We start from the raw sequence: 16,734 nt of genomic DNA on the forward strand, positions 1-16,734 counted from the left end.
GACACGATTGCTGCCGTGTCGCTTTCACTGAGAAGATGAACCGACCTGACTCCGTAGCTGGAGGTAGATCATCAGGTGAAGCACACCCTCATGGGGAAGGGTTAAGAGTGTGTGAGGGGGGGGGAGAGGCTAGCTAGCTAACAACACAGCTTCACGACTGGGGAACACACACACACACACACACAACACACAACCTGAATACACGTCTTCTCTGAAACAACGATAAGAAACATGAAAAACCTTTCTCTGTGATTGGTTAACATACAACGATTACTACAAGAAAAAGCTTCCAGAGTTCATGCATATACTGGGTGGAGAGGACGATAAAATAGACAGACCTCACTAGCAGTCTGGCTGGACGCACCATGACGATGGCACGACTGTGTTGAAACAGACCATACTATCCTCTGTCCAGTTCCAGTGTCTCATCCCCATAGTGGTGGGTCTGAGAACTGTTGGATTTGGGGAGGATTGTGAAGGTGGGATGAGGGGGGGGGGGGAGTGGAGGGAGGAGGGCTGGGTCAGGGGTAGTGCAACCTATAAAGGTAAGGAAGAGAAGGAAGAAGAGAAGGAGGAAGAGAAGGAGGGAGAGAAGGAGAGAGAGCAGGGGAAAGAGAAGGCGAAAAAGAAGGAGAGGGAGGAAGGGAGAGTCACAGGAGAGCTGGAAACCACTGATGTCATCAGATCCACGTTCTCCCGTCCCCTTCGTCATGTGATGGGTGTAAGCAGCCAATAGCAGGAGATGTACTTCCACAACTAGTGGACCAATAAGTGACCAATAATGCCCTTCGATGCTGCCTGCTCTCAGCCAACCGGTGGGCCCAGCTGGCTGTACAGCGTTCCAACAGTCACATAAACAACGGAGATGAAGTTCTCTTCCGGGAACTCACACACAGTACGAGAACAGAACTGTGAGAGAACCGGACCGCACTTCTGGGTTCAGGGGCTGGCAGTTTTTCTAGAACATAACGGCCTTGTTTCTGATTGGGTGGGCCACATCCAGTCCAAATGCAGCTGTGAGGTTTGAGGTTCAGTCATGTGACCCCAGAGAGGAGCTAGTCCAAAGAGGCGCCTTGACCAGACACGCTCCAGATGGTTTGTGGGTCATTGCGTGTGGAGGCTCCAGGTGCATTGTGGGTTGTGTGATGTGGCTGGCACGCCCTGCGACTGGGGTGTGTTCCTGTTCTGTATGACCCACAAGGGCTGAGGAGGAGAGGTGGAGGATAAGATAAGAGAGGAGAGTTGAAATGGAGGAGAGGCATGTTAAACAGCGTGTACTGTGTAAATAATATCTAAGCATTGGCTCCAGTGTGGAAAGAGATTACTGAGCCGACAGAAAGACTGTCAGAGAGACAGGTTGTCCGGGAGACAGGCTGTCAGAGAGACAGGCTGTCCGAGAGACAGGCTGTCAGAGAGACAGGTTGTCAGGGAGACAGGCTGTCAGAGAGACAGGCTAACCCAGGACCACAACAACCAGTCTCTGGTTCCAGCTGCAGTTCAGGGGTCTGTGTCTGACTCACCTTAGACTGGCATTGACTTCAACTTCACCATGGAGGTCACTTCCTGTTTGGTCCCTTCTTCCTGCCTTCTCTGCCTCACCCTTGATTGACAGCGGAACAAGTAGACAAATGAAGATGAGTTCTTCCATATCCTAAAGTGTATGTGTGTGTGTGCGTATGTGTGCAGAAGCTTCTCACCACATCAGGACGAAGAGAAAGGTCACAGTGACCAAGATGAAGGCAGCAAACAACGCCATGAGAATGACCAGGCCCACACCAGCATCATCATCCTCAGGTCCTGGGTTTGGGCGGGGGTGGAGGGAGAGCGAGAAAGACCGAGACAGCGAGAGAGACAAAGAGGGACACAGAGAGAGAGAGTGAGAGAGGGAGGAAGATAGAGAGGGATACAGAGAGAGAGAGGGAGACAGATAGAGAGAGAGGGAGGAAGATAGAGAGGGATACAGAGAGAGAGAGAGATAGAGAGGGATACAGAGACAGATCAGTGTGTGTTGTATGTCTGTGATTATCTCTGTGGAGCTGATGATGTTTTTTTTGTTTGTCTGTGAAGTTTAATGACTCCCAGGAGAAACCTCATCTAAAACAGTTTATTACAGCCTTCACACAAACACTTACATCAATCACATGGGGCTGTATCTGCGTGTGTGTAGTGTATGTGTGCGTGTGTGTGTGTGACCAATATGCATGTGTCTTACTGCGAGAGCTCTCAGTGGAGGTTTTGCTGTCAGGTTCATCTGGTTCATCAGTAGGAAACGGGAATATGTCATCAAACTCCTCTGGCTCTGGGCTGGGATCTGACACACGCAAACATACATATTTATATATTGTGCCACATTGAAAACACAGTCGATTCTAAAAGCGATTCTAAGATATCTTGTGGTTATGCATGTGTACTGTATGTGTGTGCGTACGTGTGTGTGTGTGTGTGTGTGTGCAGTGCCTGACCTGTCCAGGGCCAGGCCAGTTGCAGGGGGCTCCATCCACTCCATTGGCTGTTCAACTCCACCAGGTCACGGGCTCGAACCTGCAGCTCATGCTCATGGCCCGCCAGGGCGTCAGTTATCACCAGGGGGCTGAACATGCCCTCCAACTGAGGGGTTGGAGAGTGGAGAAGGAGACACAGTTATTTTGGGAGAGAGGGGCCAAAAAGAGAGGTGGAGGAGGACGTCGAAGAGATGAAGAGGAGGACACACACACACACACACACAGGCCCCAGCAGGACAGGTACGTACAGTGGACCAATGCTTGGAGCCGAGGGGCCGGTACTGCAGCTGGAAGGAGAGGGGGAAGCGGACTGAGTCTTGGTGCCATGAGGACGGGTAGAGCCAGCTCACATTCAGCTTCCTGGGAGAGCCCGGCACTCCCTCCACCCACAAGCCCTCCGGAGGGTCCGGTTTCACTGGAACAAAAGGTGGAGGGGAAGGGGGACGGGGGGGGAGGTCTTTATTAGGGGACGCTTCAAGCGCAAACAAGTCGAGAACGATTCTCAGCCAATGACAAAACCAGCCACACAGACAGACAGATGACTGGACGGAAGGACGGACGGACAGACGCGCAGACAGACGGCTGCTTACAGAGCTTGTCGAACTGGATGTTTACGAGGGTGGTCTCGGTGCCCAGGGCATTGGCCTGGGTGATGTTCAACTTATGAAAAGGCTGATATATGGACGGCCTTTCGATGATACAGCACTGGAGGGAGGGGTCAATCACACACGGACTCACAACGCTCCGCCCCCTGCCGGGCAGAAAGGAAGGAGGTTCACTGTTTGACACCCGGGGGACTGCCAAAGGAGTGGGCATAGGAGGGGAGGAGGAGGAGGAGTTAGAGGTGAGGGTAGGAGAGGTTGTTAAAGGTGGGCGTTGGAGGGTAGCATGGGCGGTTAATGATGTGTGTAGGAGGATAGAAGGGGTAGTTAGAGGTGGGGGTAGGAGGGGTTGTTAGTGATGGGGGTTGGAGGGTAAGAATGGGTAGTTAGAGGTGGGGGTAAGGGGATGGGGATGAGGGGTAGAAAGCGTCCCCGTGGCTTACCTGTAGGAGGCATAGTACTGGGAAGGTAGGTTGCTCTTCACTGGCTCCACCCATGAACATATAACCAGGCTATGATTGGGCATTTGACAGGAAACACTTAGCTTCTCTGGGGGATCTGGGAAATAGAGTGTAAAATGAGGGCTTGATTCTGGTTGGATACTTGAGTGTGTACAACCTACTGTAGCTGTGTCGAGTTCTTCCTTTGTTTGATAAAACACACCCACACCCACCTCCCTGTAGAGGGGTTTGCCCCTCTGCATCGCTCCACATCAGGAAGCTGTTCTGATGAGATCCCTTCCTGTCCAGAGTATTGTTCCTAGGCAGAAGATTAGCTTCCAACTTCCTGTCTCACCAGTGGACTTCCTTTTTGCATGTTGGACTTCCTGTCATTCTGCCAGTGTGTCTGTACTTAGGGAGGCCAGGGAGAGGAGGCATCTCTACTCTGTCTAACACTGTACTAATAGATATTAACTACATACCATTTTAATATTAACAGTTATTAGCTAATGGAAGTCCACATATCAATTACATCATTTCCAGTCCAGAGCCGTATTCCTGTATGGTGCATTGGTATCGGTCATTTTGTTCATGTAAACATTAATAGCAATATCTAAATAAGCTTCCTGTAGTAGCATGCTACAGTAGTGAGGCTCCACCAAACATAGTTCAGCTTTGTTTAAAGACATACAAAGCTGTATGTACTATTGTACCTTTGACGTTACAGTAGTTTTGGTGAATGTTTTGTACTTTTAAATAAATCCCCGTCACACACACGCATGAATGGACACACATGCAAACACAATTTAGCGACAATGTATGGTAGACCAAAAGAAATACGCACATCCTAGCTTGAGTCTGACAGAGTGGAGCAAGAGCCCGTGGTTGTCATGACAGCTGTAGTTGCCCTCGTGTGATAGGTCGACCTGCGGCAGCACCAACCCTCCCTCTGATGTCACCTGATACCATAGCAATGCCAAAGGTCTACTGTTGAGACGCCACTCCCCCACGATCCTTCTGTAACACAGTTACACAGAGTTATACACACACATGCATACACACAAACACACACACAGTTACACAGAGTCACGTACACATACAGTACCTGCTTGCTGATGTTCCACATTGTAGGGTCACGTTTGAGCCCAGACACCCATACTGCACATCTGATACTAGACACACACACAAACACACACACACACACACACAATGAATTACATTTCTGTCAGCTGTGACATGAACAGTTTATGACAGTGTCCTGAGAAACAGATAGTCGTCACTACTGAGGAGAGCGGGGACTGAGGGGTGAGGATGATTCTGATACGATGCGTGTGTGTGTATGTATGTGTGTGTATGGTTGGCACTGGTCTTTCAGCTCAAAGCTGGTATTTATATCTGCAGTGGAATAACAGCCATATGCCACTTCTCTGCCAAGTTCAGAACAAAGTAGGCACACACACACACACACTCAGTATGTGTGTTGTCCAGTACCTCTGTGTGTTCAGGGTGTGTTGGCAGGAGTGTATTATTTGCTTGGCCACAGTGTTCTAGTCTTTACTAAACTACCCTAGGTAGTTACTACTAGGCATGGTCTAGTCTATACTAGATAGCCCACCGGAGAGGTCTAATCTGTCCTAGACAGCTCTGAAAGTGGTCTGGTCTGTACTAGACAGCCCTAAGAGTGTCCTAGTGTGCTAGTCTGTAGGATCATTTGATTTGATCTTGAAATGCACAAGGGTCATTTGATCTAGCTGACCGACACAGTAACTGGCTTGGTCCCAAAACATATAAAACCCCACCTAGCAGGAACAGATACATCACAAGCCCCTCCTTCAACAGAGACTCAAATACAGGCTCAGCTCTGATGTTGACTTAACACACACTGTCCAAGGGTGGGATGGGGGGTCCAGTATGTGAGCGTGCGTGTGTGTACCTTCATAGGCCCAGGTCTCAGTGTAGAGGGGTAAGATGCAGAGAGACAGAGACAGGATGACTATCAGACCCCGATGACAGGACACAAGACTGGGCATCTGGAGAGAGAGGGAGAGAGGGAGAGAGGGAGAGAGGGAGAGAGGGAGAGAGGGAGGGAGAGAGAGAGAGAGAGAGAGAGAGAGAGAGAGAGAGAGAGAGAGAGACGGGGGTAAAGAGATATTAGGTACAAGCATATCATAAAAATACGAATATTCTACTGATGATCTAACATAGTACCAAGTGCTGCTCTATGCTGGGGCCTATGGTTTACTCCTGCAATACACACACACACACACACACACACACACACACACAGGGCTCTCTCAGGTGTCAGTCATGTAAAGAAAGCAACAAGAGCAGAGTACCCCCCCGGGGCCCTGGTGTCAACACCTCATCGCAGGGGGGAGGGGCAGAGGTGGAGAAGGTGGAGAGCGAGGGAGAGTGAGAAAGGGAGACAGCGAGAGAGAGAAGGAGACAGAGAGGGCGAGGTAATAAGACAAAAGCTAGGAAGATGGTGATGAGGAAGGTTGAGATTGAGGACGAGAAAGGGAGAGAAGGGGAGGCATGGAGGGGTGTAGAAGTGGGGAGGGGAAGAACGGAGGGGTGGAGAGGTGGAGTGGGGCACGGTCTGTGCCAGGCGTTTCCTGTAAAGCTGAGGTTGTCATGATGAGAGAGATATGAGTACAATCACAAATAACGCATCATTTCTTCAGGTTTTATGAGCAGAGTAAACCCAACTGGAAAAGAGACAGATGGTGAGAGGGTTGCTCTTTACTACTGGACTGGACTGGACTGCTACAGACAGGCAGACACACAGACAGACACACAGAAAGAAAAATAGACAGGCAGACAGTATCTCTCTGGGCTCTGCTCTATCACAACTGTGTGACATTCAGCACTTCAGTAACATCACAGCACACTAAACCCAAACATGTTCTCTCTCCCTCTCTGTCTCTACTTCTCTGTCTCTCCTTCTCTCTCTCCCTCTCTCTCTCTCCCTCTCTCTCTCTCCCTCTCTCTCTCTCCCTCTCTCTCTCTCCCTCTCTCTACAACTCTTACCTCCCACAACATGTTCTGTGCCTTAGCCATACTGTATGTGTGTGTATTAGTATACCTATGCAGTGAGTCACTGCCCTACCATTCACCTTCAGGCATACAGGCCACACTTCCAAGAATAGACTGCCAGTATGCAGACTTGAGTCCCACGACAGGGAAGTGGCCGGCTCTGCCCCCGACTCACACACACCCTCCCCTGGGTTCAGGCAGCCACCCGCCCGCCCCCAGGGACAGCCACAACCCTGGAGGTGTCAGGGAAAAAGGATAAACAAACGTACTAACAAAAACCTAAGACAAACAAGGACACATATCCACACGCGAGACACACGCACACACTCATTAAAACGGAAACAAATATTTACGAGAATCTCCCTCTTATCCGAGACAGGGGGTCATAGCAGCACAAGGAGAAGGGGGATCTGGGGAAAGGGGTGTGTGTGTGTGTGTGTGTGTGTTGGAATTAAGCTACAGGCCAGCCAGACAAGGCCAGGTCATGGACAGAGGGGGAGAGAGAGAGGGGATGGAATGCAGAAGATTCACTCTGTTCTCCCTTGTTTTCCCTCTCTCGTAAACAGATCAATATTCTTCTCAGCTGTGCAGTACTCACCGCTCCAGAATCACTCGATCCCTCTTTCTCACACACAAACGTACACTCCAAGGCCAACAACTCGCACAGAAATCTCTGACCAACCTACAGTCTCTCCCATCTCCCTTTCTCTCCCTCTTCAATTGTACGAAAGAACGCACGTTCACATTGTCTGGCTGAGTGCAGCCAGACATTCTTTTGTCTGTCTGTCTGTCTGTCTGTTTTTCCTTCTGTCCATCTTGCTATTCAGACAGGTAGCTGGGGAATGGCGTGACGAGGGGTAGGCCAGAGAAGTGAACTGTACGTTTAACAGCTGGAAGTGAATTTAAGATGGCGTCTGCGAGGGCGAGCATGCAAACACAGGGTTTTTCTGGGGTCTCTCATGGCAACGCGGCAGAACATTGTGGCTGTCTGACCTTTACTGGAGATAACAATGCAGTGATTAACAGATCTGCTCAAAATACACACAGACACACACTGCACACGTACACACACACACACACACACACAAAGGGACCTTCCACCGCTGGCCATAAGCAGTCCCTCAAAGTGTGTCTGGTTCCCATCTATTTGCTCCCTGCTCCCACTCACCTCCTGTCCCCCTCTCCCTCCTCCCATGTACTCCTCCCCTCCTCCTCCTCCTGCCCCCTTAAAGTCGTGTTAACATGAGGTGAGGGCATAGACAAGCTCCTCTGGTCTCTTCTGCTTGGCTTGGTCCATTAGACAGAACCTGGAAGGATGTCTTCCAAGACAAAGCACCTCTTAAACCAGCCAGCCAGAAACAGCCAGCTAGCCAGAAAGTCAGCCAGCCATAGCCGGAGTTATACACCAACCACAAACCAGCAAACACACAAAAAAGGATAGGAGAATCAAGTTCCTCTTAACAGTCATGATACTTATCATTATTAGAGTTAGCCAAAACGCACACAGGAGAGAGGGAGGGAGGTGGAAAGGAGGAAAGAGGAGGAAGGGAAGAACATAAGGAGGGAATGGGAGGTAGGAGGCAGAGTGGAGGAGAGAAAGAGGAGGGTCTAGGTGGAGCCAGGCAAGAACCCAGGCACACACAGGAATTCAGTTACCTAGGGAACAAGGTCTACACTGGAATGATCTGGAGCAGTTTACTATTGGCCTTGGGGCTGTCTGGAGTCCAGCAACAGTACACTTCCTCCTCCTCCTTCCCCTATTCTAAAGCAGTCTGGAGACCAGCTACATTACAGTACACTGCACCTCCTCCCGCCTGCACTATTCTGAGGCTGTCTGGAGACCAGCTTGAGTACACTGTTCCTCCTCCTCCTCCTCCTCCTCCTCCTCCTCCTCCTCTGCCTCAATCCTCTATTCTGAGGCTGTCTGGAGACCAGCTTGAGTACACTGTTCCTCCTCCTCCTCCTCCTCTGCCTCAATCCTCTATTCTGAGGCTGTCTGGAGACCAGCTTGAGTACACTGTTCCTCCTCCTCCTCTGCCTCAATCCGCTATTCTGAGGCTGTCCAGCTGGACTACAGTGCTCCTTTCCTGTTCAGTGACAGAGGGGTCCTCGCACTCCCAGCATGCAGTGCTCCACACCCCTGCGTCCCTGCGGTCCTTCCGACACGGTCTCGAGACACTCCTCTTCCAGCTTCGCCTCGACTAACTACTCTTTTGCTTGTCCTAAAGGCCCTGAAAGAGGCACTTAGCAGCCTCTACACATTTTTGGGAGATCATGTTTGTACCGCTGTCTGGCAAGACACTGCACCCACAAAATAGTTTGATGTTGCAATTGTGATATGCTGTTGATCTTTCAAGGCCCTCTTATGAACTATTGCACTGATGTTACAGTCGCATGGTAGTTATGATACTATTATTATTGTTCACCGTGCCCGGTGGCTGAGATGTGGTTGCTTTGCGCTGCGGCTAGTAAATACAGACCGTACTTTTACTCTGCACTTCGGATCATTGATGTCCTGCTGTGCCTTCTGTTTGCACGACATTTTTGTCGCTTTGGATCAAATGCGTGTGCCACATGAATAATATGAAACTGTAAAGTGTAATTCTGAAGCTGTCTGGAGTCCAGCACTGGTGCCCTGCTTCTCCTCCTCCCCCGCCCTGCCGCCCTGCCGCCCTGCTTCTCCTCCTCCCCCGCCCTGCCGCCCTGCTTCTCCTCCTCCCCCGCCCTGCCGCCCTGCCGCCCTGCTTCTCCTCCTCCCCCGCCCTGCTTCTCCTCCTCCCCCGCCCTGCCGCCCTCCTACCTACCCCTTTCTGAGGCTGTCTGGATTTGAGCTACACTGCTGACGTTGCTTTAACCTAGTTCAAGCCTGATTGTAGCCTGGTTCTAGACTGCTTCTAGATTGGTCCTACCCTAGTTCTAGGCTTGACTAGTTGGGTCTAGCACAGTCCTAGCCTGGTTCAAGCCTGGTCCAAGCATGGTTCTAGCCTGGTTGTTGCCTGGTCCTCGCAGTATCAGTAGTGGGTTCCTTAGAGCAGGAATTTCCTCCAGCCTTCCAGTACAAGATGTCTCCCAGATGCCAGCTATTCACACAGCCTGGCCTACTGCCCAGCACAATCTCAGCCTCAGCCAGGGGGCTGTGTGTGTGTGTGTGTGTGTGTGTGTGTGCGGAATCACCTAAGCGAGTCCTGTTTGGAGCTAAGGTAAGTGTAATCGCTTAATGGCGCTTAATGGCAGCTCTAGACCCTGATAGAGTTTTGGTTCTGATCCGGGTCCTACTCCACTGGGTACTGGCAGGGAGGCCAGCCTGTGAGCTGCCCCTGGCACACACTGGTCAGCGAAACTAATCACCCTTCATTTCTCCCTTTTGGCCTTCCAACCTTCCATCAACATTCCACCTTTCTAAACTCTATAGGCTGATAGCAGACAGACCATCAACAACATACCCCTTCAAACAACTGCCCATTCAGCTCTGATGGTAAACTAAGCAGGGCTGTGGGTCCCTGGTCCACTCCACTCCACAGCTGTGAGACTGATCTGGGCCTGATGTACTTCTGAACTCCAGTTGGGTTCAGACGGGCTCCTGTCTCTGAGACCCAGGGTCCAGACGAATCTCTGCTCCCCACCTGATCCCTCACAAAGAGAGGCCCGCACAGTGTCCCTCCTCTCTCTCCCTCCCTCCGTAGGCTAGACCCTTAGCTAGCACACACAAATCCACATGTGTAAACACAGACATACACCCAGGAGGCAGCGGTGTGGTAAGTCAGAGCTGAGCCTCAAACCTCTGTGTTGACCCACACAAACATCTGGTACCGGTGACCCAATAACTCCAAAACGCCACAGAACTACTATACACAACACAGAACCACAGTACAGATCCAGAACCACCACACAACCAGACCCACGGTGCAGATCCAGAACCACCACACCACCCAGAACCACAGTACAGACCCAGAACGAGCACACAGACTGCGTGCCAGTGTATAAACAGAACCACGGAAGAGAACCAACATACAGGCAGCAGTGGCATAGACAGCTGGAGCAGCCCAGACAGAGCCTGCAGACCCTCACCAGGGAGCTCTCTACTGGACCAGATCTGGCAGCAGAAGCTTACAGCTTCTCTACCGGACTGAACCAGACCGGGTCTGACAGGCTGACAACACTGGCGGGCCCTTGCAAGTTTCTGTGTGCGTGTGTGTGTGTGCGTGTGTGTTTGGCTGGCGCCATTCTACTGCTGGGAGTAATTACAGAGTATAAGCTGGGTATCTTGCTCTAACACACACACACTCACTCACATACACACAGAGACAAGCACCGTGAACAGAGCAGAATAGAGTCTATACTGACAGCCCACCATCACAACAAACAAGCCAAACACTTGGGTGTCAAACAGCACCAGCTAGCTCCCAGCTGAGCCTCAACACAACATGGTCTTACTTGGGAAATCAAGTAGAAGACAGTATGCACTCTCCTCTCAGTGTGTCTGTCTGTCTGTCTCTCTGATGACTCACAGAAAAGGTAAATCCCCTTCCACCCACTGACAAACTGACATCTCCCAGATAGGAGCTTTTCTAGTGGCCCTCTAGGAAAGAACACACACACACACACACAACTAGCCTCTGCTGGTGAGTCATGCTGCTGGGAACACCATACATTCTCTATTAAGACTGTTCCAACATGCAGCAGCCATATATCTTTCGTCTCTCTCTCTCTCTCTCTCTCTCTCTCTCTCTCTCTCTCTCTCTCTCTCTCTCTCTCTCTCTCTCTCTCTCTCTCTCTCTCTCTCTCTCTCTCTCTCTCTCTCTCTCTCTCTCTCTCTCTCTCTCTCTCTCATTCCTTCCCTATGTGTCCGTCTCTCTCCCTTTCTCTCTCCATAGACTGTACCGCCACATCTCCCTCTCTGGATTTGGCGCGCTCTCTCTCTCCCTCTCTCTCTCTCTCTCTCTCTCTCTCTCTCTCAATGACTCTCTCCCTCAATGACTCGCCCTCTCTGTCTTCCCCTGGCTTTCTCTCCTACACAGGCGTGTTCTGGTGGAGGACACGGCGTGCTCGCTGTGGGGATTGGGATTGCGCCTGTCTCTCATGTTTACGTCTGTGCGGAGCTCTATTTGTGTTCTAACTGGTGACATACGGGCTGAGAGAGAGAGAGAGGGAGGGGGATCGAAGAGCGATGACAGAGGCAGAGGGGAAAAAACGCCCAGAAAGAAGAACAAGGCGGAGGAGATAGGTAGACCAGGAGGGGAAAGAGAAGGGAGAGAAAATGTAGTAAATACTAGCACCAGAGAGAGACAGACAGAGATAGAGAGACAGGGAGGGAGGGAGGTAAGAGAGCAGATGTGTGTTCCTCCAGCCCTCCAGACTCTCAACGCCGAAACCCTGGAATGCTAACAGAGTTGTGTATCCTGCGGCCATGTCTGCAGACAGACCCACAGATACACGGGGATCCAACCCAGCTCCCTGCTCGGTCTACCATTAGACCAAGCAGACAGCTGTGGGCCTGATGAAGGCGGGCTGCATCCCAACCACCTCTGATAAACCTCATTAGAAATACCCCCCCCCTGCCCCTCTTTCTACCTCTCTCCCTCTTTCTAACCCCCTTCTCTCTCTCTCTGTTTCTCTGGGCCCAGTATGAATGCTGCTAGTTGGCTCTCCTGCCAGCCTGGTCCCCAGCTACAGCTCATGCTCCTTCCCAAGATCACATTTCCCTCTACTCACACGGAGCGACTGGAATCAATTTCAAATTAAACTCTCTGAATGCCTTCGCGGAGCAGAATAGATCAGCCGACTTTGAGTCGCCGCCCCCTCTCACTCTCTCTCTCTCAAACTCTCTTAACACTGCTCTCCTTTATTTCTCTCTTGATCCACCCTCTCTTTCTCTCTACCATCCCTCTGCTCTATATCTCTCACTTCATCCCTCCCTCCCCTCTCTCTCTCTCTTCCTTCTCTCTCTCTCTTTCAGTCAGCAGTTCTCAGATTAAACTAGCATGAGGCCCAGCTGGGGTCCAGCTCTCCTCTCTGCTGCTGAAGCATTTTCTGCAACTTCACTATACTTCTCTCTCTCTCTCATCTCTATTTCACTTTCCTCTCTCCTCATCTGTCCACCTATTGGTTTCTTCTTTCTCTCGCCTCTTCATCTGTCCTTCCTCTCTTTCCCTTCCCTCTCTTCCTATATCCTCCTCTCTTTCTCTCTTCCTATATCCTCCTCTCTTTCTCTCTTCCTATACTCTCCTCTCTTTCTCTCTCCTTCTCCTTCCTCAGAGAGACGATGAAAGACACACCCAGCGTCTCCATTCATTCTCAATTATGTTTTCTTTACGTACTGTTGCATACAGTATGCATTTAGGACACTACTTCATCGTAGTGTCCCAAGAGTAAAAAAATTGTGTGTGAGAGAGATTTATTGGTATGGATATTTTAAATGCATAGTGAACTCATGGCAGTGCTTGTGGTAAAGTGGAATGTGTGTGACTCACTCATGCAGTGAGTGTTAGTGTGTTTTTGATATGCCATCAGGTTGTAGAAGTCTGAAATGTAATTACGGAATGAAAGTAATCAACCTGTTTCTTTTCATTTAACTGCAAACGGCTGGATTTTCTATGGTTGTAGCTGTAGCTGAGTCTGTAGCTGTGTCTGTAGCTGTAAGTGTATCTGTGTGTGTAGCTGAGTCTGTAGCTGTGTGTTTGTAGCTATGTGTGTAGCTGTGTGTAGCTGTGAGTGTATCTGTGTCTGTATCTGTGTGTGTAGCTGTGTCTGTAGCTGTGTCTGTGTGTGTAGCTGTGTGTGTAGCTGTGTGTGTAGCTGTGTCTGTAGCTGTGGCTGTGTGTGTAGCTGTATCTGTGGCTGTGTCTGTAGCTGTGTGTGTAGCTGTGTCTGTAGCTGTGTGTGTAGCTGTGTCTGTAGCTGTGTGTGTAGCTGTGTGTGTAGCTGTGTCTGTAGCTGTGTGTGTAGCTGTGTCTGTATCTGTGGCTGTGTGTGTAGCTGTGTCTGTAGCTGTGTGTGTAGCTGTATGTGTAGCTGTGTCTGTAGCTGTGTGTGTAGCTGTGTCTGTAGCTGTGTGTGTAGTTGTGTGTGTAGCTGTGGCTGTGTGTGTAGCTGTGTCTGTAGCTGTGTGTGTAGCTGTGTGTGTAGCTGTGTCTGTAGCTGTGTGTGTGTAGCTGTGTGTGTAGCTGTGTCTGTAGCTGTGTGTGTAGCTGTGTCTGTAGCTGTAAGTGTATCTGTGTGTGTAGCTGAGTCTGTAGCTGTGTTTGTAGCTATGTGTGTAGCTGTGTGTAGCTGTGAGTGTATCTGTGTCTGTATCTGTGTGTGTAGCTGTGTCTGTAGCTGTGTCTGTGTGTGTAGCTGTGTGTGTAGCTGTGTCTGTAGCTGTGTCTGTAGCTGTATCTGTGGCTGTGTCTGTAGCTGTGTGTGTAGCTGTGTGTGTAGCTGTGTCTGTAGCTGTGTGTGTAGCTGTGTGTGTAGCTGTGTCTGTAGCTGTGTGTGTAGCTGTGTCTGTATCTGTGGCTGTGTGTGTAGCTGTGTCTGTAGCTGTGTGTGTAGCTGTGTGTGTAGCTGTGTCTGTAGCTGTGTGTGTAGCTGTGTGTGTAGCTGTGGCTGTGTGTGTAGCTGTGTCTGTAGCTGTGTGTGTAGCTGTGTGTGTAGCTGTGTCTGTAGCTGTGTGTGTAGCTGTGTCTGTAGCTGTGTGTGTAGCTGTGTGTGTAGCTGTGTGTGTAGCTGTGTGTGTGGCTGTATGTAGTTGAGTCTAGCTTGTGTCAGTACAGTGATCTGGCTGGAGGAGAAGTGAGGAATTCAGCTAGCTAAATTTCCTTCATACTGTCCCTTTCATCTCACTGAACCTTTTATCTTTCTCCTGGATCACATCACACACACACACAAACCAACACTCCCTACAAATACCAATCAGAGAAGGTTCAGATGGAATAATTGTTAGGGGGTGCTTGTTTTTGCCTCTGGCACTTAAGGGTTTGAACTCTCCTGTGTGTGTGTGTGTGTGTGTGTGTGTGTGTGCGTGAGTGAGCGAGAGAGAAAGAGAGGGATGGAGAGAGAGAAAATACTATATTTATATATATATATATATGTATAGAAAAATATTAAGATATGATAGTTAAGTTCTATGATATGTTTATAATTACATGTGTTGGCCCTTCACTGTGGACTGATTTGGCAACATTGTTTAACCTGAACATTCATGCAAATAAAGGATATTTAATTTAATTGAAAGAGAGAGCCAGATAGAGCCAGAGGGAGAGAGAGAGAACCAGAGAGAGAGAGAGAGACAAAGAGAGGGAGACAGAGAGAGAGAGACAGAGAGAGAGAGAGAGACAGAAACAGAAAGTGATGATGATGGATGTGTTGTGGTTCTTTGTCAGATCAGGCATCAGGACACAATGCCAGTGATTAGACAGCAGCAGCTGACCAGTGACCACCAGTACAGTAAACTGTCTCCTATAAAACCCATGGAGCAGCTGGAGCACAGACGAGGCGTAGAGGAGACACACACATAGCAGACATAGAGCACCTGGGAGACATATCCTGTAGGACATGGATGTTAAGGACGTAAGAGATATAAGAGACAGAAAACAGGATACAGACCTACTATTCCTAGTGAGCTATGTAAACATGTCTGATAACTGTTCTGGATTAAAAAGATGCAATAGCATTATGACCTGTGCAGTGAACCAATACGAAGTATCCTACATTGATAGATTTTAAAATGTATTTGGCTTTCTATTTTTAATATTTGATTATGTGTAGTTGTACTGTGCATATAAATTCTCCTGTGTTTAGGTATATCTATGTATCTGTCTATCTGTCAGTGTGTGTGAGTGTGTGTGTGTGTGTGTGTGTGTGTGTGTGTGTGTGTGTGTGTGTGTGTGTGTGTGTGTGTGTGTGTGTGTGTGTGTGTGTGAGTGTGTGTGTATATATATATATTGTTTGATATATTCACATGATTTAATATTGGTTAACAATATAGACTTAAATAACTACAAAGTGAACACACCAAAATATATTTGTGAAAGTTTATCATCTAATACAAATTACAATCTTTGACTCAGTAAAGGTCTCATTAGATATTATACTTCTCTGCGAAAGGCTGGTGGTTACGCTATAAACATCGGGGCGCCTCCTTGTCACTTACTGTCACAAACACTATCGTCTCTAAGTTATAAAAAACATTGGCTTAAGCATACACCGTAGCTATCGGCCTACTGCAGTGTTAACGGGGCTGCATCTTAGTCCCGACTCCCGAATAACTAAAGAAAACTTTTCCCCAGCATTCTACCGGGTTGTATTATTTCAGTTTAACTGACTTCGCTTTAACTGAATAAAAACCTACCTTTACAGTCTTCTAACGTCGGACAGGCACTTTGGTAAAGTCGTGTTCCATGGTTTCGACTTGGTCGAGTTTTTCTCCCTCGATCTGTTGGAGTTACTCTAGGGAGAATGGTGTAGCGGGCACGGTTAGATTGTGCCACTTACAGCGCCGTCGATAATACGCTTCCATTGGCTGAGCCTCCCGTCAATCAGGACTGGAGTGAGTCTGGGTTTCCTGTAACGGGATTAACGAGCCAGGTCCCGGTCCACATTGCCTGTCATATTTAGCCCTCGCGTGTATTTGATGAGACAAATCCACCTGTTGAGTATTTAGTTGATCTTTCACGGGTTTATTTATATCTGTTGGCTGGACAAGCAGCCGGTGTACCGGTAAACATGCTCCACCCTGGGGATGTATTTTACTGTAGTGTAGACTGATCATCAAGGTGTGTAGGCCTGTGTGTTTGTATGTGTGTGTTTCTTCATCTGGGTAGGATCATTTGGTTGTTAGAGTTAGGGAAATGTGTGTGTGCGCACAGGTATGTTTTTGTGTGTGTATCTGCGTACATACTGTGTGTGTATGTGTGTGAGCGGGGGGGGGGGGGGGGGGGTCGACCAGGTGCGCACGCCTAAGCCTCTACAACGATCTCTGGCAGAACCCTTACCCTAACCCTGGGGCTAGAACCGGTTCTAGCAGAGCTTTGGCTGCTGGGCTTCTTCTCCAGATGTGGAACACCACAACTATGTGTTTACATTACAAATGTATACAACTATTCACACACACACATATACACACATACAGAAACTGACACAAACATGCACATATCCTTCTTCTCCAGACCCCCA

The 16,734-nt window shown here is 49.3% G+C and overlaps 1 protein-coding gene across 2 annotated transcripts; it reads right to left on the reverse strand.

Annotated features, from left to right (window-relative positions):
• Positions 1 to 417: 417 nt before the first annotated feature.
• On the reverse strand, positions 418 to 16,065 carry il11ra (interleukin 11 receptor subunit alpha). 2 transcript variants are annotated; one of them, XM_062478678.1, is made up of 12 exons: positions 15,911 to 16,065; positions 5,477 to 5,573; positions 4,649 to 4,715; positions 4,388 to 4,557; positions 3,547 to 3,661; positions 3,092 to 3,252; positions 2,750 to 2,916; positions 2,463 to 2,607; positions 2,213 to 2,311; positions 1,698 to 1,797; positions 1,521 to 1,600; positions 418 to 1,203 (listed from the first exon to the last, which is right to left on the reverse strand). In XM_062478678.1, exons 2-11 carry the CDS (start codon positions 5,571 to 5,573, stop codon positions 1,522 to 1,524), a joined length of 1,200 nt encoding a protein of 399 aa, XP_062334662.1. In that variant the 5' UTR covers positions 15,911 to 16,065; the 3' UTR covers positions 418 to 1,203; position 1,521. The 2 variants fall into 2 exon arrangements, with proteins under 2 accessions (XP_062334662.1, XP_062334661.1); XM_062478677.1 differs by having other exon boundaries at positions 4,388 to 4,560.
• Between the last annotated feature and the right edge of the window lie 669 nt (positions 16,066 to 16,734).

Source organism: Osmerus eperlanus, chromosome 14 (assembly GCF_963692335.1).
Source record: "Osmerus eperlanus chromosome 14, fOsmEpe2.1, whole genome shotgun sequence".
NCBI classification, from domain to species: domain Eukaryota; kingdom Metazoa; phylum Chordata; class Actinopteri; order Osmeriformes; family Osmeridae; genus Osmerus; species Osmerus eperlanus.